The sequence below is a fragment of the Macaca nemestrina genome, chromosome 1 (assembly GCF_043159975.1).
Source record: "Macaca nemestrina isolate mMacNem1 chromosome 1, mMacNem.hap1, whole genome shotgun sequence".
NCBI lineage: Eukaryota > Metazoa > Chordata > Mammalia > Primates > Cercopithecidae > Macaca > Macaca nemestrina.
Window position 1 is genome coordinate 108,124,284 of NC_092125.1, and position 25,233 is coordinate 108,149,516.

The 25,233-nt window shown below is 46.9% G+C and overlaps 1 protein-coding gene and 1 long non-coding RNA gene across 3 annotated transcripts; one reads left to right on the forward strand and one right to left on the reverse strand.

The window, feature by feature from the left end:
• Positions 1-12,618: 12,618 nt before the first annotated feature.
• LOC105497861 (regulatory subunit of type II PKA R-subunit domain containing 1) lies at positions 12,619-20,945 on the reverse strand. Its single transcript, XM_011769367.3, has 5 exons — positions 20,787-20,945; positions 20,255-20,331; positions 14,604-14,650; positions 13,334-13,461; positions 12,619-12,737 (listed from the first exon to the last, which is right to left on the reverse strand). The coding sequence occupies exons 1-4, from the start codon at positions 20,868-20,870 to the stop codon at positions 13,391-13,393; spliced, it is 279 nt and encodes a 92-aa protein (XP_011767669.1). The 5' UTR covers positions 20,871-20,945; the 3' UTR covers positions 12,619-12,737; positions 13,334-13,390.
• On the forward strand, positions 19,431-24,868 carry LOC139360028 (uncharacterized). 2 transcript variants are annotated; one of them, XR_011616924.1, is made up of 5 exons: positions 19,431-19,634; positions 21,121-21,337; positions 23,154-23,227; positions 23,919-24,076; positions 24,256-24,868. It is a non-coding gene; the product is annotated as an uncharacterized lncRNA (long non-coding RNA). The 2 variants fall into 2 exon arrangements; XR_011616920.1 differs by lacking the exon at positions 19,431-19,634 and adding an exon at positions 20,843-20,978.
• Positions 24,869-25,233: the final 365 nt, after the last annotated feature.

The following is a 25,233-nucleotide window of genomic DNA, read 5'->3' on the forward strand; positions in this document are numbered from 1 at the left end:
AACTCAGGAACTGTTGTGGTCCTGCAGAGTTGTGCCCCACCGAGACAAGGAAATCAGAATCATGCAGGGGAATATACTTCCACATTGATCAGTAGATGCAGGCTGTCTTAGGAGGGGGCATAATCTTGAATGAATTTTCAGTTGAGGGCAACTCCTGGAGGAAGCTCAGCTGGGAACTGTCAGTCACCCAAATTTCCAGAGATGCTAGTGCAACTGGGAACTGTCAGTCACCCAAAATTCCCAGAAGTGCTAGGGGCAGGACAAGGATGAATGCTTCAGTCCTGATGGGGGTGGACATCTGGGTGGCACCACAGTATCCACTATAGTACCTTTTTTTCTTTCTTTCTTTCTTTCTTTTTTTGGGACAGAGTTTCGCTCTTGTTGCCTAGGCTGGACTGCCATGGTGCAATTTTGGTTCACTGCAACCTCCGCCTCCCGGGTTCAAGCAATTCTCCTGCCTCAGCCTCCCAAGTAGCTGGGATTACAGGCATGCACCACCACAGCCAGCTAATTTTTTGTATTTTTAATAGAGACGGGGTTTCACCATGTTGGTCAGGTTGGTTGCGAACTCCCAACCTCAGGTGATCCACACATCTTGGCCTCCCAAAGTGCTGGGATGATAGGCCTGAGCCACTGTGCCTGGCCTATAGTACCTTTAAATATGAGAACTGAGATACATTTTTTTTATACTTCTCACCTAGATAAATATTTTTTAGATACTTCTCACAGCTCTAAACAGCTACTCTTTCTTCCTCGTTGATTTGGTTGTGGAATTTCACAAGGTTACTTTACCATGTTACTTTACCATTGAAGGGGCATCACAGAGGAAAAGAAATCATACAGTGGTGTATTTCAAAGCCAGACAGACATTGTGCTTGGATTTTATTCAAGATTAGTCCTGGCTGGGTGCAGTGGCTCATGCCTGTAATCCCAGCACTTTGGGAGGCTGAGGCAGGTGGATCACAAGGTCAGGAGATCGAGACCATCCTGGCCAACATGGTGAAACCCCGTCTCTACTAAAAATACAAAAATTAGCTGGGCATGGTGGTGCATGCCTATAATCCCAGCTACTCAGGAGACTGAGGCAGGAGAATCACTTGGAACATGGAGTCGGAGGTTGCAGTGAGCCAAGATCACACCACTGCACTCCAGCCTGGTAACAGAGCGAGATTCCATCTCAAAAAAAAAAAAAAAAAAAAATTACTCCTAACAAAGCTATGTCTGTTCTCATATTGCTATAAAGAAATACCTGATACTGGACAATTTATAAAGAAAAGAGATTTAATTGGCTCACAGTTCCACAGGCTGTACAGGAAGTATGGCAGTATGTGCTTCCAGAGGGGCCTCAGGAAGCTTCTAATCATGGCAGAAGGCAAAGTGGGGAGAGCATCTTACATGGCAGAAGCAGGATCAAGGGTTGGGGGAGGTGCTACACACTTTTAAACAACCAGATCTCACAAGAACTCACTATCACAAGAAAGGCACCAAGGGGATGGTGCTAAACCATTCATAAGAAACCCTCCCCCATGATCCAATCACCTCCCACCAGGCCCCACCTCCAACATTGGGGATTACAATTTAACATGATATTTGAGAGAGGACACAGATCCAAAAATATCATTCCACCCCTGGATGCTTCCCAATTCCATGTCCTTCTCATGTTGCAAAATACAATCATGCCTTCCCAACAGTCCCTTGAAGTCTTAATTCCTTCCAGTATTACTCAAAAGTCCAAAGTCTCATCTGAGACAAGGCTAGTCCCTTCGACCTATGAGCCTGTAAAATCAAAAACAGGTTGGTTACTTCCAAGATACAATGACGGTATAGGCATTGGGTAAATATTCCTGTTTGAAAAGGGAGAAATCGGTCAAAAGAAAGGGGCTACAGGCCCCACACAAGTCTGAAACCCAGCAGGGCAGTTATTAAATCTTAAAACTCCAAAATCATCTCCTTTGACTCCATGTCTCACACTCAGGGCACACTGATGCAAGAAGTGGGCTCTCAAAGCCTTGAGCAGCTCTGCCCTATGGCTTTGCAGGGTTCAGACCCTACAGTTGCTCTCATGGGCTGGCATTGAGTGACTGGAACTTTTTGAGGTTAAGGATGCAAGCTGTCAGTGGCTCAAACATTTCAGGGTCTGGAAGGTGGTGGCCCGCTTCTCAAAGCTCCACTAGGCAGTGCCCCAGTGGGGACTGTGTTGGGGGGCTCCAACCCCACATTTCCTCTCTGCACTGCCCTAATAGAGGGTCTCTGTGAGGGCTCCACCTTTACCAGCAGGGTTCTGCCTGGACATCCAGACTTTTCTATACATCCTCTGAAATCTAGGCAGAGGTTCTCAAGCCTCAGCTCTCGCACTCTGTGCACCCACAGGCTTAACACTACATGAAAGCCACCAAGGCCTAGGGTTTGCACCCTCTGAGCAGTACCTTGGCCCCTTTGGAACTGTAGTGGCCAGGATATGAGCAGTAGTGTCCTGAGGCTGCACAGGACAGCAGGACCCTGGGCCTGGCCCACGAAACCATTCTTCTCTCCTAGGGCTCCTGGTGTATGATGGGTGTATGCATGTGGAGGTCTCTGAAATGCCTTCAAGGTATTTTCCCCATTGTCTTGGATATTAGCACTTGGTTCCTTTTTACTTATGCAAATTTATGTAGCCTGCTTGGAATTTCTCCCCTGAAAATGGGCTTTTCTATTCTATCACATGACTGGGCTGAACATTTTTCAAAAGCTTTTATGCTCTACTTCCCCTTTAAATATAAGTTCCAATTTTACATCATTTCTTTGCTCATGCATATGAGATAGGTTGTTAGAAATAGCCAGTCCATATCTTGAATGCTTTGCTCCTTAGAAATTTCTTCCACCAGATACCCTAAATCATCACTCTCAAGTTCAAAGTTCCACAGATCCCTAGGACGGGGCACAATGCCACCAGGTTGTTTGCTAACATATAACAAAGGTGACTTTTGCTCCAGTACCCAATCAGTTCCTCATCTCCTTCTGAGACTTCATCAGCCTAGACTTTTTGTCCATATCACTATCAACATTTTTGTCACAACAATTTAACAAGTCTCTAGGAAGTTCCAAACTTTCCTTCATCTTCCTATCTTCTTCTGAGCCCTCCACACCACACTCTTCCAACCTCTGCCGGTTACCCAATTCCAAAGCTGCTTCCACATCTTCGGGTATCTTTATAGCAATGCCCTACTCCTCAGAACCAATTTTATGAATTAGTCTCTTCTCACATTGCTATAAAGAAATACCTGGGCCGGGCGCGGTGGCTCAAGCCTGTAATCCCAGCACTTTGGGAGGCCGAGATGGGCGGATCATGAGGTCAGGAGCTCGAGACCATCCTGGCTAACACGGTGAAACCCCGTCTCTACTAAAAAATACAAAAAAAACTAGCCAGGCGAGGTGGCGGGCGCCTGTAGTCCCAGCTACTCAGGAGGCTGAAGCAGGAGAATGGCGTGGACCCGGGAGGCAGAGCTTGCAGTGAGCTGAGATCTGGCCACTGCACTCCAGCCTGGGCTACAGAGCGAGACTCCGTCTCAAAAAAAAAAAAAAAAAAAAAAGAAATACCTGAAGGCCAGGTGCAGTGGCTCACTCCTGTAATCCCAGCACTTTGGAAGGCCAAGGTGGGTGAATCACAAGGTCAGGAGTTTGAGATCAGTCTGACCAACATGGTGAAACCCCGACTCTACTAAAAATACAAAAAAATTAGCCAGGTATGGTGGCATACACCTGTAATCCCAGCAGCTCGGGAGGCTGGGGCAGGAGAATCACTTGAACTTGGGAGGCAGAGGTTGCAGTGAGCCAAGATTGTGCCACTGCATTCCAGCCTGGACAACAGAACAAGACTCCATCTCAAAAACAACAACAACAACAACAAAAAACCTATCTGACAGCAGGCAATTTATAAAGAAAAATTGGCTTATGGTTTCATAGGCTGTACAGGAAGCATGGCAGCAACTGCTTCTGGGGAGGCCTCAGGAAGCTTCAAATCATGGCAGAAGGCAAAGATGGAATAAGTATCTTACATGGCAGTACCAGGACCAAGAGAGAGTGGGAAGGTGTTACACACTTTTAAACAACCAGATCTCAAGAGAACTCACTATCATGAGAACAGCACCAAGGGGATGGTGTTAAACCATTCATGAGAAACCATGCCCTGATCCAATCACCTCCCACCAGGCCCCACCTCCAACATTGGGAATTACAATTTGACCTGAGATTTGGGTGGGGACACAGATCCAAAACATATTAACTATTGAATACTTGTAATCAAGAATACACTGTGCATCTTACATTTTACTTTTGAAATTGTACTGTAATTATGTATCTATATATCTGTCTTCACTCACTAGACCATGGGTTCCTTGAGGAGTGTGTCTTATTCCCAAAACTTTGCATCTTGAGTATATAATATGCCCTAATATTTGTTGAATGAGTGAATAAGTGAATGAATAAATGAATGAATAATCAATTTGCAAGGTTTCTCTTCAGATACTTTAAAGAAGTAAACACTGAATGAGTATGGTGGTTCACGCCTATAATCCAACTACTTTGGGAGGCCAAGGCGGGTGGATCACTTGAGATCACAAGTTTGAGACAAGCCTGACCAACATGGTGAATCCCCATCTCTACTAAAAATACAAAAATTAGCTGGGCATGGTGGCACATGCCTGTAATCCTACCTGCTCGGGAGGCTGAGGCATGAGAATCACTTGAACTCAGGAGGCAAAGGTTGCAGTGGGCCGAGATATCACCACTGCACTCCAGCCTGTGGACTCCATCGCAAAAAAAAAAAAAAGAAAAGAAAAGAAAAAAGAAAGAAGTAAACATCTAAGGTACTCATTGAAGCAGCACTGCCCAGGGCTAAGGCCCTGGTCTTTGTAACATCTAAAGAACTTTCTATTACAGGAATCTGTGTGTTTGTTACTATTTTCCCACTCCCAGCCTAGCCTTGTTTCCTCTTCTCTCCCTCCTGCTGACACTCCACTCAGGCCTTGAGCCTGCATTCTCTGAACAGCATGTCAACTCTGCAGACATGCCCAGGAGAGGGCAGCAGAGGCCAGTCCAGCTAGACTGAGAGTGGCCTGCTTTCCAGACATTGCCCTTCCTTCCCACCCGGTAGACACAGCAAGGCAACCACACACTGAGGCAATCCTTACTGCAAGCCTAAGGAGAACTACTGCTCCAATTTTGAAGACGAGGAACCTGACACGGAGGGGTTGCTGAAGGTCACTAGGTGGCAAAGCAGGCCTGCCTGTAGCCAGCTTATTAGCTTGTGTATTTGCTCTCAGGATATCAGATGCAATCTGCACAGCTATTCCAAGACACTCCTAACTTTAGCTTAAAAGTAAAATCTATCAGAAGAGATGAAAGCATCAAATTACTGGATGCTCAAGCATCTCCCATTACAAGAACCCACCCTTGACCCTGCTTCCCCTTCCAACGACTGCCCTTTCTCCATTTCCTCTCCCAGCCATGCTCCTAGAAAGCTGTCTTCAAGGGCACTGTGAATATACTTCCATGTCTTCATCTCACAATTGCCACCAAGTTTACCGCAATCTGACTTCTGCCTACCCCACTGAAGTTATTCATGTTCACATCACCATGACCCAGTTGCAAACTCAGTGGAAACCTTTTGGCCAAAATTCATCTCCCCATTTCCCCTGCCCCTACCTGCTTCCCCTCTGTATTAGTGAATGATTCCAGCATTCTTCTTCTTCCCGTGCAAGAAACCTGGAAGTCATTCTAGAATCTACAACTTCTGTAATAACTCCACCCCATTCAAATTACAGGCCCTGCCAATTCCCCTTCCTAAATATGTCTAGAATTCACCTCCCATTTTCATGCCACTGCATATATCAAGGCCTCACCCTGCAGTTCGGTCTTCCAACACCCCATCGATTTATCTTTCAGCAAATGCATATTGAGCAGCTGCACGAGGTCAGGAGATCGAGACCAGCCTGACCAACTTGGTAAAAATACAAAAATTAGCTGGGTGTGGTGGCATATACCTGTAATCTCAACTACTCAGGAAGCTGAGGCAGGAAAATTGCTGGAATCCAGGAGGTGGAGGTTACACTGAGAGTGCATACTCTGATTTTAGTTTCTTAAAAGATCATTCTAGGCCAGGTGTGGAGGCTCAGAACTGTAATCTTAACACTTTGAGAGACTGAGGCAAGAGGATCACTTGACCCTAAGAGTTTGAGACCAGCCCGGGCAACAAGGCAACCTGGGCAACCCATCTGTACAAAAAGACACTACTGTGGGTGCTGGTCACAGAGTGATGAACAGGGCTGACAAGGCCTCACTGGAGCATGCATTCTTGGGGCCACAGATAGTAACAACAAAATAACCAAGATAGTATCAGACAGTGATAGGGGATATGAAGAAAACAAAACAAAGTGATGTGAGAAGAATGACTAGGGGGATATATATATATATATTTATTTTTTTATATATATAAATATATATAAATATATATATTAATATATATTTTATTATATTTATATTATTAAAATAAATATATATATATATTTATTTTAGACGGAATCTCACTCTGTCTCCAGGCTGGAGTGCAGTGGTGTAATCTTGGCTCACTGCAACCTCCGCCTCCCAGGTTCAAGCAATTCTCCTGCCTCAGCCTCCCGAGTAGCTGGGATTACAGGCATCTGCCACCACGCTCAGTTAATTTTTGTATTTTTAGTAGAGACGGGGTTTCACCATGTTGGCCAGGATGGTTTCGATCTCCTGAAGTCATGATCCACCTGCCTTGGCCTCCCAAAGTGCTGGGATTACAGGCATGAGCCACTGTGCTTGGCCAAAGGGGAGGTATTTTTTAGTTAAATATTGAAAAATATTTGGGGGAGGCTACTTTAGTTGGCTCACTAGGAAAGGACTCTGTGGCAGTGACAAGAAGCTGTCTAGGGCACTGTTGGCTGCTGGAATACTCCATTTTCCAGCCTCCCTTCAAGAGGAGGCACGTCCACAGTTCTGGCCAATGAAAGTCAGCTGTGGTGGAGGGAAAGCTCTCACTTTTCTGGAAAAAAAAAAAGACAATTGCATTGGCAGAGTCCCTTCCTGGTCCTCCTGGTCCTCCTCTGATCATGAGAGAAAGAAAGGAAACTCCAGAGAGATGCAGGCCCTGAACCAAGGCCAGCAGCCACCACCCCCAGACTCGCTATGGGAGAAAAGCAAGCCCTGTTTGTTTAAGCCACTCATGGTGGAGTTCTCTCTTCCTTTCAGCACAGGGCATTCCAACTTCCATCACGAGCCATGTGAACATCTGGAGCAGAGAAATCAGGGAGAGTTCAAAGGCACTAAAATGGAAACTACCTTGGCATGTTTGAGGAACAGAAAAAAGATCAGTCTGGCTAGAACATAGTGAAGTGAGAGGGAAAGAGTAGGTAAGTCTGAGGGATGGATGGGGTCTTGCAAAGCTTTGTAGCCCCTGGAGTGCCATCTGGATTTTAAGCTCATGGGAAACTACTAATGGGTTTTAGGCAGGAGAGGGCATACTCTGATTTCAGTTTCTTAAAAGATCATTCTAGGCCAGGTATGAAGGCTAACACCTATAATCCCAACATTTTGAGAGACTGAGGCAGGAGGATCACTTGAGCCCAGGAGTTTGAGCCAGTCTGGGCAACACGGCAATCTAGGCAACCCATGCCTACAAAAAAAAAATTTTTTTTTTTTTTGAGATGGAGTCTTGCTCTGTCACCCAGGCTGGAGTGCAATGGCACGATCTCAGCTCACTGCGACCTCTGCCTTCTGAGTTCAAGCAATTCTCCTACCTCAGCCTCCCAAGTAGTAGGGATTACAATTGTGTGCCATCATACCAAGTTAATTTTTTTTTGTACTTTTAGTAGAGATGAGGTTTTACCATGTTGGCCAGGCTGGGCTCGAACTCTTGACCTCAAGTGATCCACTGCCTTGGCTTCCCAGAGTATTGGGAATACAGGTGTGAGCCACCGCACCCAGCCTACAAAATTTTTTTTTAAATTAGTGGTGGCATGTACCTGTAGTCCTAGTACTAGGGAGGCTGAAGTAAGAGGACTATTTGAGCCCAAAAGTTTGAAGTTACAGTGAGCTACACTGTACTCCAACCTGAGTGACAGAACAAGACTGTCTCAAAAATCAATAAAATTAAACTTTAAAACAAGAATTATCCCAGCTGTTACATGGAAGATGGATCAGGGAGTGCAGGTGGGACAGATGCTGATGTGGGTCTCACCCAGCAGTTTTCCTCCCATTCCTGGTCTCTGTTGAGCTTAGGATAGGCCGCGTGACCCTGGTCTGGCCAGTGAGGGGGAGGTGGGAGACCTTCGGAGAAAGCTTGTCTTTGCTGATAAAAAGGGAAAAAGTCAGCTGGTGCAGCTCTCTGCCCTTCTCCCTGCCTGAAATGTAAAGAGGACACCTGAGAGTGCAGGAGGCCTCACAGCCACGAAGGGACAGGCTAAGCTGGTAGAGTGAGGACAGAAAATACCTGGTCTGGGTACTTGTCAACATCATTGACCCTTTGACCCTTGCCTACTGCTGAACTGTTTAGGTGAGAAAAATGACCCCGTATTTGTTTAAGTCACTATAAATTTCTTTTTCTGTTACCTACACCTAAATACATTCTCAACTGAAATAGTGGACAGAGAGTCAGCAGAGACTAGGGTAAGAAGCAACTGAAATGGTGCAGGTGACAGACAATGACAGCTTGGACAATTATTTAAAAAAAAAAAAAAAAGAGTCTCACTGTTGCCCAGGCTGGAGTACAGTGGAGTACAGTGGCGCGACCTCGGCTCACTGCAGCCTTGACTTCCCAGGCTCAGGCGATCTTCCCATCTCAACTTCCTAAGTAGCTGAGAACACAGGTGTGCGCCACTATACCCAGCTAATTTTAGTGGAGTTTTTTGATAGAGACAGGGTTTCACCACGTTGGCCAGTCTGGTCTCGAACTCCTGACCTCAAGTCCGCCTCAGTCTCCCAAAGTGCTGGGATTACAGGTGTGAGCCACCATGCCCAAACAGCTTGGACAATTATGATCATCTCCCTACAGGTCTTCCCATTTCTAGACTTAGTTTCCCCTAATTTGTCTTCCACGCTATTATACTTTCTCAATGCAAATCTCTTTTTTTTTTTTTTTTTTTTTTTTGAGGCAGAGTTTCACTCTGTTGCCCAGGCTGGAGTGCAATGGCACGATCTCGGCTCACCGCAACCTCCGCCTCCCAGGTTCAAGCAATTCTCCTGCCTCAGCCTCCCTAGTAGCTGGGATTATAGGCATGTGCCACCAGGCCCAGCTAATTTTGTATTTTTAGTAGAGACGGGGTTTCTCCATGTTGGTCAGGCTGGTCTCGAACTCCCGACCTCAGGTGATCCACCCACCTCGGCCTTCCAAAGTGCTGGGATTACAGGCATGAGCCACTGCGCCCGGCCTTCTCAATGCAAATCTCTTTATAAATTCCCCTCGGCTTACAATTCTTTGCTAGCTCTCCATTGCCTACAAGATAAAATCCTAACCTCCTGTGCCTAGTACACAGTACCCTTTGATTTGTCCTACCTTCTTACCTGGCTTTTCCTATCACCACACCTACCCTTGTACTTCATACATCACCCAGGGGGTATGCCACTAGCAAACATCTCCCATGCACCAGGTACTGTCCATTCTTTACCTCTAATCCAAACGACCTGGAGAGGTGGGTATTGTAGGTCTTATAGATGAGAAACCCAGTGCTCAAGGAAGTGAAGTGATTTGGACAAGGCCAGATATCTAGTAAGTGGTGGAACAGGATGTAAACTCTTTGATTTTGAAACAAAAGAGATTCACTATTCTCATTTGCCAAGAAGTCTGAAGGTAGGTGGGTGATTTCTGGGCTGTTTAAGTGCTCAAAGATGCCATCAGGACCCCAGGGTCTCCCCATCTTCCCTTTCTGCTGTTCTAGAAGTCTGGCTTTCACCCTCACACTGGTTACCTCATGGTCTTGAGATGGCTGCTCAGGCTGAGTGTGGTGGCTCACGCCTGTAATCCCAGCACTTTGGGAGGCCAAGGCGGGCGGATCACATGAGGCCAAGAGTTTGAGACCAACCTGACCAACATGGTGAAACCCCGTCTCTACTAAAAATACAAAAATTAGCCGGGCATGGTGGCACATGCCTGTAATCCTACCTGCTCAGGAGGCTGAGGCAGGAGAATCGCTTGAACCTGGGAGGCAGAGGTGGTAGTGAGCCAAGATCACGCCCCTGCGCTCTAGCCTGGGCAACAGAGTAACACTCTGTCTCAAAAAAGAAAAAAAAAAAAAAAAAAAGATGACTGTATAGCTCGAGGTATCACATTCAGGTACAAACCAGAAAGGGGAGGGCTATTCCAACCTAATCTGTTGTCCCCAACTCTGGTTTTTTGTTAAGAAAAGCAAAGGTTTTTGTAGAACCCCCAGCACACTTTTACCTCTAGCCCATGAATAAATGGCTGCCCCAAGCTGCAAGGAAGCCTGGGAAGTCAGGGAATGCCATTGTTATGGCTGGACCAGACCAAATTCCATCCACTACCTGGGGCTGAACTCACTGCTGCCCTCAGCAAACCTGGAGTTCCGTTAGCAAGGAAGAAAAGAATAAGGGCAAGCAGGTGACAAACAGGACCTGCCACCACCATCCTGCTCAGCAGAGTCATCCTTGCTCTTGACTACTCTCGTCCCAGGTCTGCCTGTCAAACCCTTTAAAAAAATTTTTTTTTTGAGACTGACTGAGTCTCCTGTGTCACCCAGGCTGGAGGGCAGTGGCACGATCTCGGCTCATTGCAACCTCCACCTCCCGGGTTCAAATGATTCTTCTGCCTCAGCCTCCCGAGTAGCTGGGACTACAAGCGTGCGCTACCTCGCCTGGCTAATTTTTGTATTTTTAGCAGAGACAGGGTGTCACCATATTGGCCAGGCTGATCTCAAATTCCTGACCTTGTGATCTGCCTGCTTCGGCCTCCCAAAGTGCTGGGATTACAGGTGTGAGCCACCATGTCCGGCTGGCAAACCCTTTCTAATCCATCACATGCCAGTTCTCATGGGATTGCCCTCACTCTCCCAGACAAACCTGGTGCTTTTTCTTCTACCTCCCCTTATATTATGTACCTACTTCCATCAGAGGTATGTAATTGCCAGTATAGCAATTGATGTAATGCGACTGCTCATTCAATTATGCAGACAAGCATTTTCTCTGCAAATGCTTGCTGAGTGCCTGCTATTTGCCAAAGACTGCTAGGAGTCAGGAATTCAGTAGTGAACAAGTTAGATTTTCAGGTTTGGTCCCTGCCCTTATGGAGCTTTCAGTCTAATAGGTGAGATATTCAGACAGGTAAAGTTATGGGAGAAAAGAAGCCCATCTCCTCAGACTATAAACAGTTCTGTGGCGGGACTATCTTTATGTCTTGCCCCCAGGACATAGCACAGCATCTCACACAAAGTAGATGCCCTTTGAACATGTGCTAAATTCATTCTTTACTCAGGAAGGCATTGAAATGTCCCTTAAGTGTAAATATTTTATAAGAAAAGGATTTCTTATTTCTGCCAGGAAACTCCCCCAAGAATGAACCACTATACTCTCCCAGTATTAAATCATGTGCTACAGCATCTTGGAAAATGCTTTGCTCTCTCCCCACATTTGTTCCAGGTCTCTTTCCCCAGGAAAGGTTCTCGCATTGTCTAATACAACACTTCACATCAGAGGTCCTTAGTAGATATGTGTTTTTTGCTAAAGTGTTCGTTTGGATTTTCTAAAGAAGGATATCTTATTGTCAGTGCCATAGCTCCTGAAGTGTGACTCTGAAGGCACTAAAAATAACTCCTCAAGTTCCTATTCCATAGCTTATTATGTATAGTTTTAATAGTTCTTTAAACACGCTGTTTTGTTGCCCTTTCTACTACTGCAGGTGACGGCAGCTAGGAACAAGGCCGACAGAGACAAGGCACATAAAAATAATACAACCCCTGCTTTGGTCTGGGCTTCTGTTGCTATGGTGATGTTGACACGTAACGCACAGGTGAGAGGTTCTTTCTACAGTGGAGCCAGCGGATCGTGCAGGCCAGAGGGGTAGGACATAACCACGAAAGACCCCTAAGCTCCTAGGCCTGAAAAGGACTTCCTGAGGCCATCTGGTCCACTCCCATACCTCTTACCTGAAATCAAGTGGATGGGCAGCAAGTTCCCCAGAGTCCTCAAGAACAAAGCCCACAACTCCCAGATCCCTTGGTGGGCACATATTTCACAATATCCATGACCCTGAATGGGTTTTCTGTGGCTAATCTCACATTATCTTGATGTCCTTCCAGCCCAATTCCTCTTACAATTGCTTCTATGGAAATCAAAGTTAATCATCACCTTACACTCTGTACAGTAACCCAGGAAGTAAGATAAACAAGAAAACAAAACCACAGCTGAAGCATGGACTCGCTTGTTTCTGTGCCCCCGTGATCAGCTGTGTTCTTCTCAGGGGGTGGGCACGACAGCCCACTGACCCAGCAAGAGGCCCCTGGCCGCCCTGAAAGCGGAAACGGGCCTGCTGCCTCGCACGCCAAAGTGGGGCAGAGCAGCCCTCCCATGAAGGATGGCTTCCTCTTCTTGAGTGAAATAAAGCAGAGAGAGCTGGAAGGTCTGTGTTTAATGAATATCTTTGAAAGCTTTTGCGACAGTAGACAGAGCCCAAGGCAGCTTGGAAACCCACACTGATGGCAGGAGGGCTCTCATGCCTCCAGATGACCCTGCAAAACAAAAATGGTTCCACTAGATTAGGAGTGTGACCTTTTCTCACCTCATTTTTTTTTTTTTAATCCCAGCTTTCAATATCATTTCAGGAATCATTCTGCCTGAAAAACTTGTGGTGGCCTCAATGGCACAGCCTGGCTTGAAGATGAGGCAGGAATGGGAAAGTGCCCAATCCAAGATGCAAGGAGGGAAACTGCTCCCACCCCTTCCAGAAGCAATGGAAACATCTCTCCTCTCACCACCAAGGTCACACAGGAAAGGCCACCGGCAGGAACATCATCTTGATGCTAATGGTCCCCTCCCCATCTCCCTGTTGCCATCTTTACCCCTGAACTACTGTACTCCCACTTCCACTCTCTTAATCCATTCCACTACATTAAGAAGCTTCCTGATACTGACATGACAGATCAACCCTGGGCCTCTCGTCACAGTCCCTAATTCCCCCAAAACAGTATAGGAAAAACTAAACATTTGCATTAAACTTCTCTTTTAAATTCTCCACTTGATTTCTTTCACACCCTGGACCAATAAACCACAGCTTATTTTCGCAAGAGTAAAGAAGCCTCTGTCTGTAAGTGAGGTTAACACCCACCCTGAGGCTGGATTCTGTCTGGTCTCTCCCAACAGCCGAGCATCATGATGTTGCTAATTAAGCCACTTTCTTGTCTTTAATTAGCTGCATGTGAATTTTGCTGGGAAGTCTTGGATCCGTGAAGTAGTCTGGGATAAAAATCAAAAAGAAGACATCATCTATACCCAAAGGGAAAAGACTTACCCACGGAAGGAAACAGCTTACTCCACCAGAAAGTTAGGATGGCTTGGTACTAGCAGGACTGCTACTAGTGGCCCTGCTTTACAATGTAATATGGTAAAATGAGCGGTCACTGCCCCCACCCAAGCAGTTCTGAGTCTGCCAGCTCCAACATTCCCAGGAAGGGCGCCCAGAGGCTGGCTGCCGCCCCTCCACGCTGTGCCTGCCCCCACCCCCCACCTACCCTGTGCTGCACCGTTTGCTCCTCCGCCTGCTGACGCACAGAGAGCCATCAGAGGGCTCAGGGATTCTCTGGGTTTTCTGCTCCAGGCCCATCTTGGGGCCCAAATAAATGCCAAGTATTATTCTTGTCTCAGTTCGGCTTGCCAGCTCCCGTCTCTGAGCTATCACGCCTTCTCTGAGAATACCCTCTCAGAGGAGAGCCAAGCTCTCGCAGGATGACGCCAGATGAGGGTTTTTATACACCCAGCATACTGTGAATCACAGGCAGCATCTGCTGCGCTAGCAAAGGCGTATTGAGATTCCGTTAGCAATGGTTTGAGGTCTGGGAGGTACCCAATTCTCAGGACTAACAGGACCCAAAAAATTGTTGGACCCATCCCTTTCCCTCTAAATACCATTGACCTTAAGGCATCTCAGGCAGCCAGTCCATTAGAATCACCTGGGGAGTCTTTAAAGCCCTGTATGCTGGGCCCCACCCCAGACTAATTAAATAAAACTCTCTGGGGGTGGGGCCTGAGCATCAGTATTTCTAAAAGCTCCCCAGGTGATTCTGATGCACAGCTAGGGTTGAGAGCCCTGCTTTAAGATTACCAAGGGAAAAGCTGCTGATACGTTCCTTTGGGAATCTCAAAATTCTTAACCATCCTCACCATGAGGAAGTTCTGCCTCATTTCTGGTCTGTCCTCATTTTGAGGAAATGATGATGGAGGAAAGAAAAAGCTGAGAAAAAGTTCCCTTGGGGGACATCAGGTGAAGGAGTACCCCAGACTCCGCAGGGAGAATCCTGGGCTCATTCAAGTTTAAACTCATAAACATGCTCCCCGTGCTGGCTTTGTCAGATACCCAAAACCGATGCTGCCTCACTCACCTGCAGCAAATTCTAGGATGTTGTCTGGTCTTTTCAAAAATATTTCTCTGAAAAACACGAAGGGATAGGATGGGAGGTAAAGCAGACTTCAAGGCAGGCTGTGGCTACACTTCATGTCCTGTGCTTTCACAGAGTAACCTGAGACACAACCATCTTGGGAGTCAATAAATCCGCAGACTCCTGACAAAGACCCTTTCATTCGTGATTTTCCTTCAACTCCATATCTAAGGCAAGGAGCAAAGCATCCTAAATGTCAATACACTAGGATATTGCTTACGTCACAAAAGAGCTGTGCTGCAGTCAAGTGGGGCTTGTTATTCCATCAACAACCTTTTTTATGGTGCATTTATTTATTTATTTGAGACAGGGTCTCGCTCTGTCACCCAGCCTGGAGTACAGTGACGCGATCACCCTCCCTGGCTCAAGAGATCCTCCCATGTCCAGTCTCTCGACTAGTTGGGACTACAGACGTGTGCCACTGCGCTGGCTAATTTTTTTGTAGCGGCAGGGTCTTACTATGTGGGTCCAGGCTGGTTTCGAACTCCCAGGCTCATGTGATCCTCCTACCTCGGCCTTCGAAAGTGCTGGGATTACAGGCTTGAGCCACGGCACCCAGCCTCAACGACCAATTTCACTGAACCAGATCTCAAGCCAAGGGCAAGAGGCAAAGATGAAGAACATGCCGGCTGGCCCACGACTGGTGGGAGATATGCAGCCCCACAATGTCCTGAGTAAGCTTAACCATGAATTCAAGGGGCAGAGGGAGATACAATAAACAGAGCTAAAAGATGGACCTCAGATGGTTGTTGGCCCCTCAGTCCAGCAAAGAGACACTGTGGTAACACCTGCAGGGCCAATGCCACTAGAGAGTTGAAAATGCCTCATATTGCATAGAGTTTTATGGTTCATAAAGTATGTTCACAAATATTGTCTCACTTTACAACAACCCTGTGAAACAGCCATTATTATGCCCCCATTTTACATCCAAAGAAACCAAGCCTTCAAAAGATTAATGATTTGCCCAAGTTCATAAACTTGGTAAATAAAGTAAAGAGGGCCCAGGTCTTGTGACTCCAAGGTCAGTGCTATCTATAATATGTTCTCTTGGCCAAGGCCTCCCAACTCCCCAGGAAGCCCCTCCTTATCCTAAGCTTCAAGAATTTTGCCCCCCTTCTCCTTCAATTCATTTTGATAATTATTGAACACAAATTTGTGTAATTGCACTGGATATGAGTGACTGCTTTTTTCAAAATAAAATAAAATATAGCCCTACCTCAAATAACTTACAGGCAAGTAAAAAGGAACAGGTTTGTTTTCAAATGTCGAAAAGGTCAAGGAACCTCTGACAAGTGCTAAAGAGGATATTAAATAGTGCTCTGGGAGATCAGAGTGGGGAGAGAGGTTACTGAGAGGAGGAACCCAACAATCTTCACAAAGCAGCTGGCATTTGAGAGGACCCTTGAAGTACACATGGGATTGTAGTAGGCGGGATGAGGGTGGAGGGACAAGAACATTCCAGATCCAGGGAAACAGCAAGAGCAAAGGCTCAGAAAGAGAAACAGTTTGTGTTCTATAGACTACGACTTCCTTGAGGGTAGGAAGTGGGTTGTAGACACCTTTCTATCTTGAGTCCAAAAGAGCACTCAAGGGGCCATCTTTGCCTGAGCTCCATGGGGTCAGCAGAATGATCAGAAATGTGGTCTGGCTGGAGTGAGGGACGAATGCAGGGAGTAGTGGGAAACAGAAGAGGCTCTATTACGGAGGGCCTTGAATGCTGGGGAGAGACATTTATACACAGTCTGAAAGACAATGGAAATAGACAAAACACGGCATAACACATGATGGAATATTATACAGCAGTGAGAAAGGAGTACCTACAAGATACCACTGAGCAAAAGGAAACAGGCACAAAAGAGCACGTAGTGTAGAATTCCATTCATATAAAATATAAAAGTGCACAATAAATCCATGCTAGCAGAAGTCGGGATACTAGCTACTGTTTTAAGGGGAGTGCCTGGGAGGGGCACAAAGGGTGTGAGGTGCTGGTAAGGTTCTATTTCTTCATCTGAACAATAGTACCATGTGTATTTTCACCCTGTGACAGTTCATCTGGCTTAGGATATGTCACTTTTCAGTATATTTCAATAGAATCTTTAAAAATAAACCCAAAAAAGCAATGTTGTGGAACTACTGAAGATTCTTCCAGCCAAGGAAGGACATGATCACTGCTGTATTTGTAATCCCAGCACTTTGGGAGACTGAGGCAAGCAGATCATGAGGTCAGGAGTTTGAGACCAGCCTGGCCAACATAGTGAAACCCCATCTTCACTAAAAATACAAAAAGTTAGCGGGCCTGGTGGTGGGCACCTGTAATCCCAGCTACTTGGGAGGCTGAGGCAGGAGAATCGCTTGAACCCTGGAGGTGGAGGTTACAGTGAGCCGAGATTGTACCACTGCACTCCAGCCCAGGTGATAGTGAGAGACTCTGTCTCAAAACAAAACAAAAAAACGGTGGCTCACGCCTGTAATCCCAGCACTTTGGGTGGCCGAGGAGGGTGGATCATGAGGTCAGGAGATTGAGACCATCCTGGCTAACACAGTGAAACCCTGTCTCTACTAAAAAAAAATACAAAATAATTAGCCAGGCGTGGTGGTGGGCACCTACAGTCCCAGCTACTCGAGAGGCTGAGGCAGCAGAATGAATGGCATGAACATGGGAGGCAGAGGTTGCAGTCAGGCGAGATCACGCCACAGCACTCCAGCCTGAGCGACAGAGCGAGACTCCGTCTCAAAAAAAAAAAAAAAAAAAAAAAAAAAAAAGACTTTCTACAATTTCATACCTGGCTATCTCATATCTGCAGCACAAAACCCAAGGTTTCCGTGTACCTTAAAATAAGTCAGATTCCTACTCTTTCCATTTTGCAGGTCCAAAACTCAAGGTGTCAAGAGTTTGGTACACTGTATTTACCAGTATAGGCTGGAGAATTGTGGCTGAATGGCCATAAATCATTAGGATCCAAAAAACCCAAGTGGGGAGTTTGCTTCCCAGAAAGAACCCTTCAGAGCTTCTTTTGGCTTGGAATGAACCAACAGCAGAGATTTGCAGAACAGACAAGGACAGGCACGGTGCTCAGGACTCTGCCCTCACTTCTCCCTTCCTCTTTTCTCACAGGAAGGACCATGTGAGGTGACCAGCAGGGACAGAGGCTGATTCTGGTTCATCCTGGTACCAATCAAAGGAAACAAGGACACTGAACAAACAAAAGTAAACTCTAAAACTTCAAACACGAAACCCTCCGCAAGCTCCACCCAGGAAAAGAGGTCAGGAGGATTTCAGGTGGAGTAGCTTTAGGGACAGCAAAAAGAAAAACCTGGTGGCCTACCTGGCCTTGACAGGAGCATGGTAAGAAAGGAAAGGAAGTATCTGGGGCTGTCCCCACAGCAGCCAGTCCCAGACACCCAGGCTGCTCCTGGAGACTGTTCCTGGACAAAGAGAGAAGCAAGACCATCCCTGACAGGTGACTGAAACAACTCCTTCTTCATTCATCAACCCCAAGTATTCTAATCCTGTTGTTTGAGAGCAATGCAAATGTTGATTTAGTTCCAGCTTTTAACCTCTATCCCCAATCTCTCTGCTGGATCTACTTCTAACTTGGAGAGCAAGCTCCCCAAGATAGGAACGGTATCATCTTATTTCCCTTTAGAAGAAAAGTTGCAAATGGTGACGGCCTGATTCTCAGGTCTGATATTGACAGAGGATCCCTAAACTGTCTTTTGCCCAAGGCTTATCCCTGGCCAGCCTTCATAACTGGATAGGTTACAGTTTTCTCTGTCTCCTTCCCCTATCTGCCCTCTGAGAATCTGTTGCCACTTGGAGAAACGTCTATAATATGAATAGTGAGTTTTTATAATTTTTATTTTATAGGACAGAATCTTGCTCTGTCGCCCAGGCTGGAGTGCAGTGGCACAATCTCGGCTCACTGCAACCTCTGCCTCCCAGATTTAAGTGATTCCCCTGCCTCAGTCTCCCAACTAGCTGGGATTACAGGCACGTGCCACCACGCCTGCCTAATTTTTGTATTTTTAGTACAGACGGGGTTTCCCCATGTTGGCCAGGCAGGTCTTAAACTCCTGGTCTCAAATGATCCACCCGCCTTGGCCTCCCAAAGTGCTGGGATTACAGGCGTGAGCCAACACATCTGCCCAGCCAACTTTTTTTGTTTGTTTGTAACTGAGTTTCACTCTTGTTGCCCAGGCTAGAGTGCAATGGAGCAATCTCAGCTCACTGCAACCTCTGCCTCCTGCGTTCAAGCAATTCTCCTGCCTCAGCCTCCCAAGTAGCTGGGATTACAGGCGTGAGCCCCCGCGCCCAACCTGGACAACTTTTGAGAAGACAAAGGAGGGCCTGACTCTGGCTATAAGCACACAGTCCAGAGGGGAAATGGGGACCAACTGCTGACAGCACAATACAGTGGAGGGTTTGAATCCTGGTTCAGCAACTTTGGGAAGGTACTCCACCTTTCTGAGCTTAAATTTTCTTACTTGTAAAATGAAAATGACAATAACTTGTCTTTTTTTTTTTTTTTTTGGTGAGATGGAGTCTTGCTGTGTTGCCCAGGCTGGAATGCAGTGGCGCTATCTCGGCTCACTGCAACCTCCACCTCCTAGGTTCAAGCAATTCTCCTGCCTCAGCCATCCCAAGTCGCTGAGATTACAGGCGCCCGCCACTATACCCAGTTAATTTTTGCATTTTTAGTAGAGACAGGGTTTCACCATGTTGGCCAGGCTGGTCTCCAACACCTGACCTCAGTTGATCCACCCGCCTCAGCCTCCCAAAGTGCTGGGATTACAAGCGTGAGTCACCATGCCCAGCCGACAATAACCTGTCTTTTGTGGAGGTGCTGGGAGGATCAGCAAAAGTGTTCCAAGATGCCACACACTGCGTGGGCACTGGGAACACAAACACACTCCACTAGCTCGGAGCTTTGGACCAGTAACAGAAGACTGACAGCGCAACTACAATACAGTGTGGTAAGTGCTAATGTGGTAAGTGCTAAGGGAAACAGCACAACGCCTGGAGATGGGTGCCATTATAATTATTTAAACCTTGTCTATTTGTCTATAACCAAACAGCATTTGAGAGAGCTCTATTGTTTTCATCCACTGATGCTCTGTGATTTTTTTCTTTTTTTTAATTCTCTGCCTTTCATCCCATTAGGATATGTTTCCATTCAAGCAAATGTCAGGCTGAAAGGAGGGTGGGGGAAGGAAAGAACATATTCCAGGATACACTGGTAAATTGTCTTCTCTTCCCCAAGAAAAGAGTGGCTTCCAACGCTTGGAATTTTTCTATAGTAATGTTTTCACGTAGGGAAGGGCCAACCAGACAACTGATTTTTGTTTTAAGTTCAACTAGTGATTTTGTTAAGCTCCTATGGTTGAGAATAGTGTTCTACACCCAGTGGATGGCTGTTGGGTTTCTCAACGCCAAATTCCCTCTTCCAAGTGTCATATGGTATGTATTTATCCTTACGGTTAAAGTAAATGAATAGACATATTTTTAAGAATTTAGAGATAACTGAAGGAAACCTCTAGCGATAACGAAGAAAACCCTGGGTGCCACAAATCCCAGAGCCTGGAAAACCACCTACCTGAAGAAACCACTTATGAGCCACTCTACTTCTTTGTGGGTCCTTAGGTACTTTTCGTTAGCAATCCGAGTCTGAATCTGGGGGGCAAGAACAAAAGGTCACTCCATGAGGAAACAGATGCAGGGTTCAGCCCTGGAGATGTGAGGGGCTGCGGGAAACGGCGTGCGCATTTAACCCGAGTCTTTCCCCAGGATGCTTGAAAGTTTAAGCCACCCATCTTCTTACAGATAAAATATCATTCTGCCGCCTGTTCAGGCTGAGGGGCCTTAACTAAGGTCGGATGTGTAATTTCGGCCCATTTCTCTCGCCGAGTCCCTGAGTTAGTTCTTCCTGTACTCTCAGACACCCATGGCGCTCTGTGCTGGGCTCAGACGCCCAGAGGTCCGCCGGGGGTCCCCCCCTGCACCCTCCCCACTTTGTCAGGGAACAGGCTCCCGCTCCCCTTCTCTCGGCGGCTCTCTTCCCAGTCTGGGCCCCAGTCCTTGGGGAGCTACACTTTGGTGGACGCCGGTAGGGGCGCGGGCGCACCCACCTTGAATTTTCGCAGCTGCTCCAGCTGCGCGGCGCTAAGCGCCCCGGGGTCGGGCCGCCGCAGCAAGCTCAGCGGCGTCTCCATCTTGCTGCGGTCGTCAAGGCGACGGGCCGCGAGCCGGCGAGGCCCCGCCCTGCCCCCAAGCCCGGCCCCTTCAGCGAAGCTGGGGCGAGGGACTGAGGGAGCTGAAGGGTGAGCTCCGGGGCCGGGGCGGGGGCGGGGCGGGGTCTCTAAAGGATTGTGTTTCCAGGATTGGGGGACTGATTTCTGGACTTAATTGTATGTGGAATGAGCCCTTCTTGACCCCACCCAACCTCAGTTTTTTTTTTCTTAGCTCTAGAGTAAAACAACAGGAAAAAAGATCTCCCAGAATCTGCTTCCAGACTCCCTCACTTGGACAGAAGCTAGAGGAAGCCTAGTACTGGGGAGAGAGAACCCAGGCTTATTCCCTTTCCACTGTCCCAGAAGCCAACCCGTCCCTCTGTCCTGTACACATTCGACACTGGAGCCGTGGATTCTTCAAACAACGTGGAAGCACCCCAGAACATAGAGTGAGCTGAGTTCTGCAAAGGAAGGAACGTTCTCTCCAACTAAAGATGTTGGAAAGGACCCCGGGGACATTCTGCCAGAATTTCCCCCTCTTGGACTGACTTTTTTGTGTAGATTAACTTTCTCTTCACCCTGTTCTCATAAATTCTAAATTATTTTCTTCCACTCCTAACTGAACACGGGAGGAGAAAGGGAATTTGGTTTTCAAGATTTGTTCTTCTAGTATCTAATTAAGAAGAGAAAGTGAAACATAAAGCCAGAGAGCTGAAAATAGCCACGAGAAAGGGCATGAGCCTGTCTATCAATACACACATGCCGAGCTCCTACCCCCGCAGAGATCGTGCTCAGCAGAGGCCTTCTGAGAAGCAGGAGAAAAAACGGGAGGCTGTCTTTTCAGATTTGTGAACAACTCCCTAAGGAGCAAGAAAATACCATGAGAAACAAGCTCAGCATTAGGCCCTGGTCGTGGATAGGGTTGTCAACGGTCTGCCTCTGTCTTTCCAGCAAAGACTGAGGAAAAGAAGTGAAAGTGTTGGCAGTTCCCAAGCCAGGGAAAACCACAAGAAGTAAATTAGTTTGTGGGCTACAAGCCACTTCCCAGGAACCCCATCCCAGTTAGTGATCATTTTGGTTGTTTGTCTTTTTTTAAGAGAGAGAGAGAGTTAATAGAGTGAGAGAGAGATAAGCTGCCATCTGTCAGAAGTGATTTTTTTTTTTTCCGGCAGGAGCAAGAGGTTAACCAGAGATAATGGTTCCTGTTGGCCAAGATCTGTCTTCTCCCCACACTCCCTCCAGAGAAGCTAGTGGTGGCACCTCCAGAGCTGTGCCAGCCAATATAGAGCTGTGCCAGCCAATACAGTCTCCACGAGCCACCTGTGGCTCTTGAACACTTGAAATGTGGCTGTAGGTGTTAAATGTGCAGCAAATATAAAATAAACACTGGATTTTGAAGGCTTGATATGAAAAAAATCTCATTGATAACATGTAATTGATTTACATGTTGAAATAGTATTTTGGATATGTCAGGTTAAACAACATTTATTATTAAAAGTGATTTCACTTGTTTCTTTTTGCTTTTATGTATGGCTACTAGAAATTTTTAAGCCATATATGTGGCTTGTATTATATTAGACAATGCCAGAGCCTGGACCAGCAAACCTACACACACAGACACACACAGGCATGCACAGTGTTCTCTACCTCCCCACCTCCAAGTAGAAAATTGATATCCTCCCTCTGTCAATCTATGATCTTCTTGTGCTTTGATAATCAATCAAGCCTTTCTTCACTGATCACATTCTATGGCCCAAAATGCCCATGTATGAGAGGGGCTACTTTTTGTTTTTTTAACAGCGTCTCCATACTCACTATTATGTATTGTGTTGGCCTGTCTTACTTTCCACTTGAGGTGGAAGTCACTTGAGGGCAGGAAGGTTATAGAATCAATTCTTTGTGCGCTCTCATAAATTCTGCTGCAGATGTCTTCACTCTGTATTCAATTTGTGAAGCCAGACAGTATTTGATGACTGGTCACTCTGCCCACACATACCACCACATTTTGCCCTTTCTAAAAAATATCCCAGTTATCCGGCATTTCTCATTTCCTAAGAATCTAAAGCCAGGATCAGAGCTCTCCCTTTACAAATTCAATAATCTTTTTATGTAGGGCAACCTAGCTTTGACTGCAGAGGAATGAAAAAGAGGGTGAGCTTGGGGATAGTGGCAGAGAAAGTATCCTGGAAGCCTCTGTCCCTCCTAGAGAGAAACTTTCTGGAATAGGCGCTGGAGTCTCAGGGCTCTTCTGTCTTTACCTCACAGGACTCCCATCCCATGGCCTGAAAGAACACCAGAGATGTGTTCACAGTCACTCAGCAAGGAGAGTCTGATGAGAGGTACCACTCTTCTCCCCTAAACCCTACCTCTTCTCTCAGACTGACACCTTTAATCTAAGGACCACAAACTAAGCAAAGGACTGGAGGCATTTTGCTGCCTGCAGCTGTCTCCCCAATTACTGACTGGGAGGAGGAGTGAGGGGAGTTCATTTTAATTCATTTTTGTGAATGTTTAATATTTCAATTAATATGATTAGCCCCAAGCCTGAATGAGCGGCAGGGCGTCAGATCTGCTGAGAAGACATAGAGTAATGAGATCAACAGGGCCATAGGGTCTTCCCCTTCTCCATCCTCAGAGGGCATGATCTGTTTAGCATCTCCATAAATACCAAGATCAGATTAGAAGGCAAGGAAAGGAGCAGTGGGGGTGGGGTAGGTGAGTGGAAAGTTACTTTCAAGATATATTTGCCCTTCTAGATTCCCTGGCTCTGCCATCACTCGCTGCTTCTGAGCACCCACCACTGAATCCTCTAGCACCTCCCCCACTGCCACCCCATCTTAGAGGACCCTACTTGGTGGACCTGGGCATCCATGTGTTGAAGTGTAATCAAGTCTACACACATACACATTCACTCAAATGCAAGCACCTGCCGGAGTGTGGCTCCAGGCCACAACAAAAAAACAGGCTAAGGAAGGATGGGAGGTGGTCCACAGAATCAAGCAGTAAAAAGAAGGACTCTCTCTCATCCAGGGCTTAAATGGAGACAGAAGAGGAAGAAAGGCCAGACTTCACCACTGCTCCTATTCTCAAGAGGAATGTTTGATGTGGGAGTTAAATGCGTGGACACAGGAGCCAGACTGCCCGGGCTCCAATCTCAGCTAGACCTCTTTCTAGCTGCATGGCTTTAGGCAAGTTATTTCAGCTCTGTGTCTTGGTTACCTCCTCTCTATTTGGAGATAATGACAAAATCTACATCATAGGGGGTGGTGAGGGTTTAGGAGTTAGTAAATATAAAGCACTTGGCACAAAGCCTGGGACACTGTAAGAGCCATGTAAGCACTGGCTGTTACTATTATTTTCCTTCCAGAAGAGAAGCCTGCCTGCTGTGATAGCTCAGGAATGGAGGCCCCTGGGACTCAGCTGGGACACAGTTTAGAGACACGAGTGCCCTGTGGAAACAGCAGCCCTACTCCGGGGGTGAAGAAGGGAATGACAGGAAGACAGGGTGCTCTACAAAAGCCCAGAACCCCAGGAGAGCCCCCGTTGCTGAGCACTGACGGAAAGCAAGGGCTGCCACCACTGACAAGGTCTGATGTCCACAGATAATCCCTGCACTGAGGGTGTGCTCACGCTCCCTCCAGATCGTGGAGCCTGCCAATCATCCATAGAAGTATCCACGTTCAGGGGAGCAATGGTCCCCGAATGTGCCTCCCCTGCTCCTCTGTGCTACCTGGCTCAATTTGAGTCCCACTCAAAGAACCCAACTGAAGAAAGAAGCAAAGGAAAGAGTAATTGGGTTTCTACATCCTAAGGGGAAGCTTGACAGCTGTGGTTCCTCCCACTGAAGGAATCAGGAATCCACTGTTGTCAGAGGTTCTTTGCATGAAGTGTTTGTTAAGCTCCTGCTACGCATGAGCAAGACAGGGTGCTAGACACTATGAACAGTAAGATGCTGAATTAAACGATGTCCTGGTCTTCAAGGAGCTTACAAGTGAGAGCGCCCGCCGCGCCTCCTCCGCGGCCTCCCTGCCCACGCACTTATACTCACAAACCCCCCAGAGGGAGAGAAGGGGGCGTCGGCAAATGCCAGAAAGCTATCGTTTTTCTTGGTTCCTTTTCTGGAAAATATACAGTTCTCTTTCTGCATTCATCTCATCCTGCTCTCGCCTTCCCCACGTTCCTTTCCATTTTTCCTCTCTGCATTTTTTCTTTTTCCCCCAGACTCTGCGACCTGCTTCCCTCTCCATCTACACCTCCTTCCCCTTCAGCCTGTCCAACCGTCCTATCTCATCTTCTTTCCCCTGATTTCTTTCCTTGACTCTCTACTCTCGGGGCTCCCCAGATG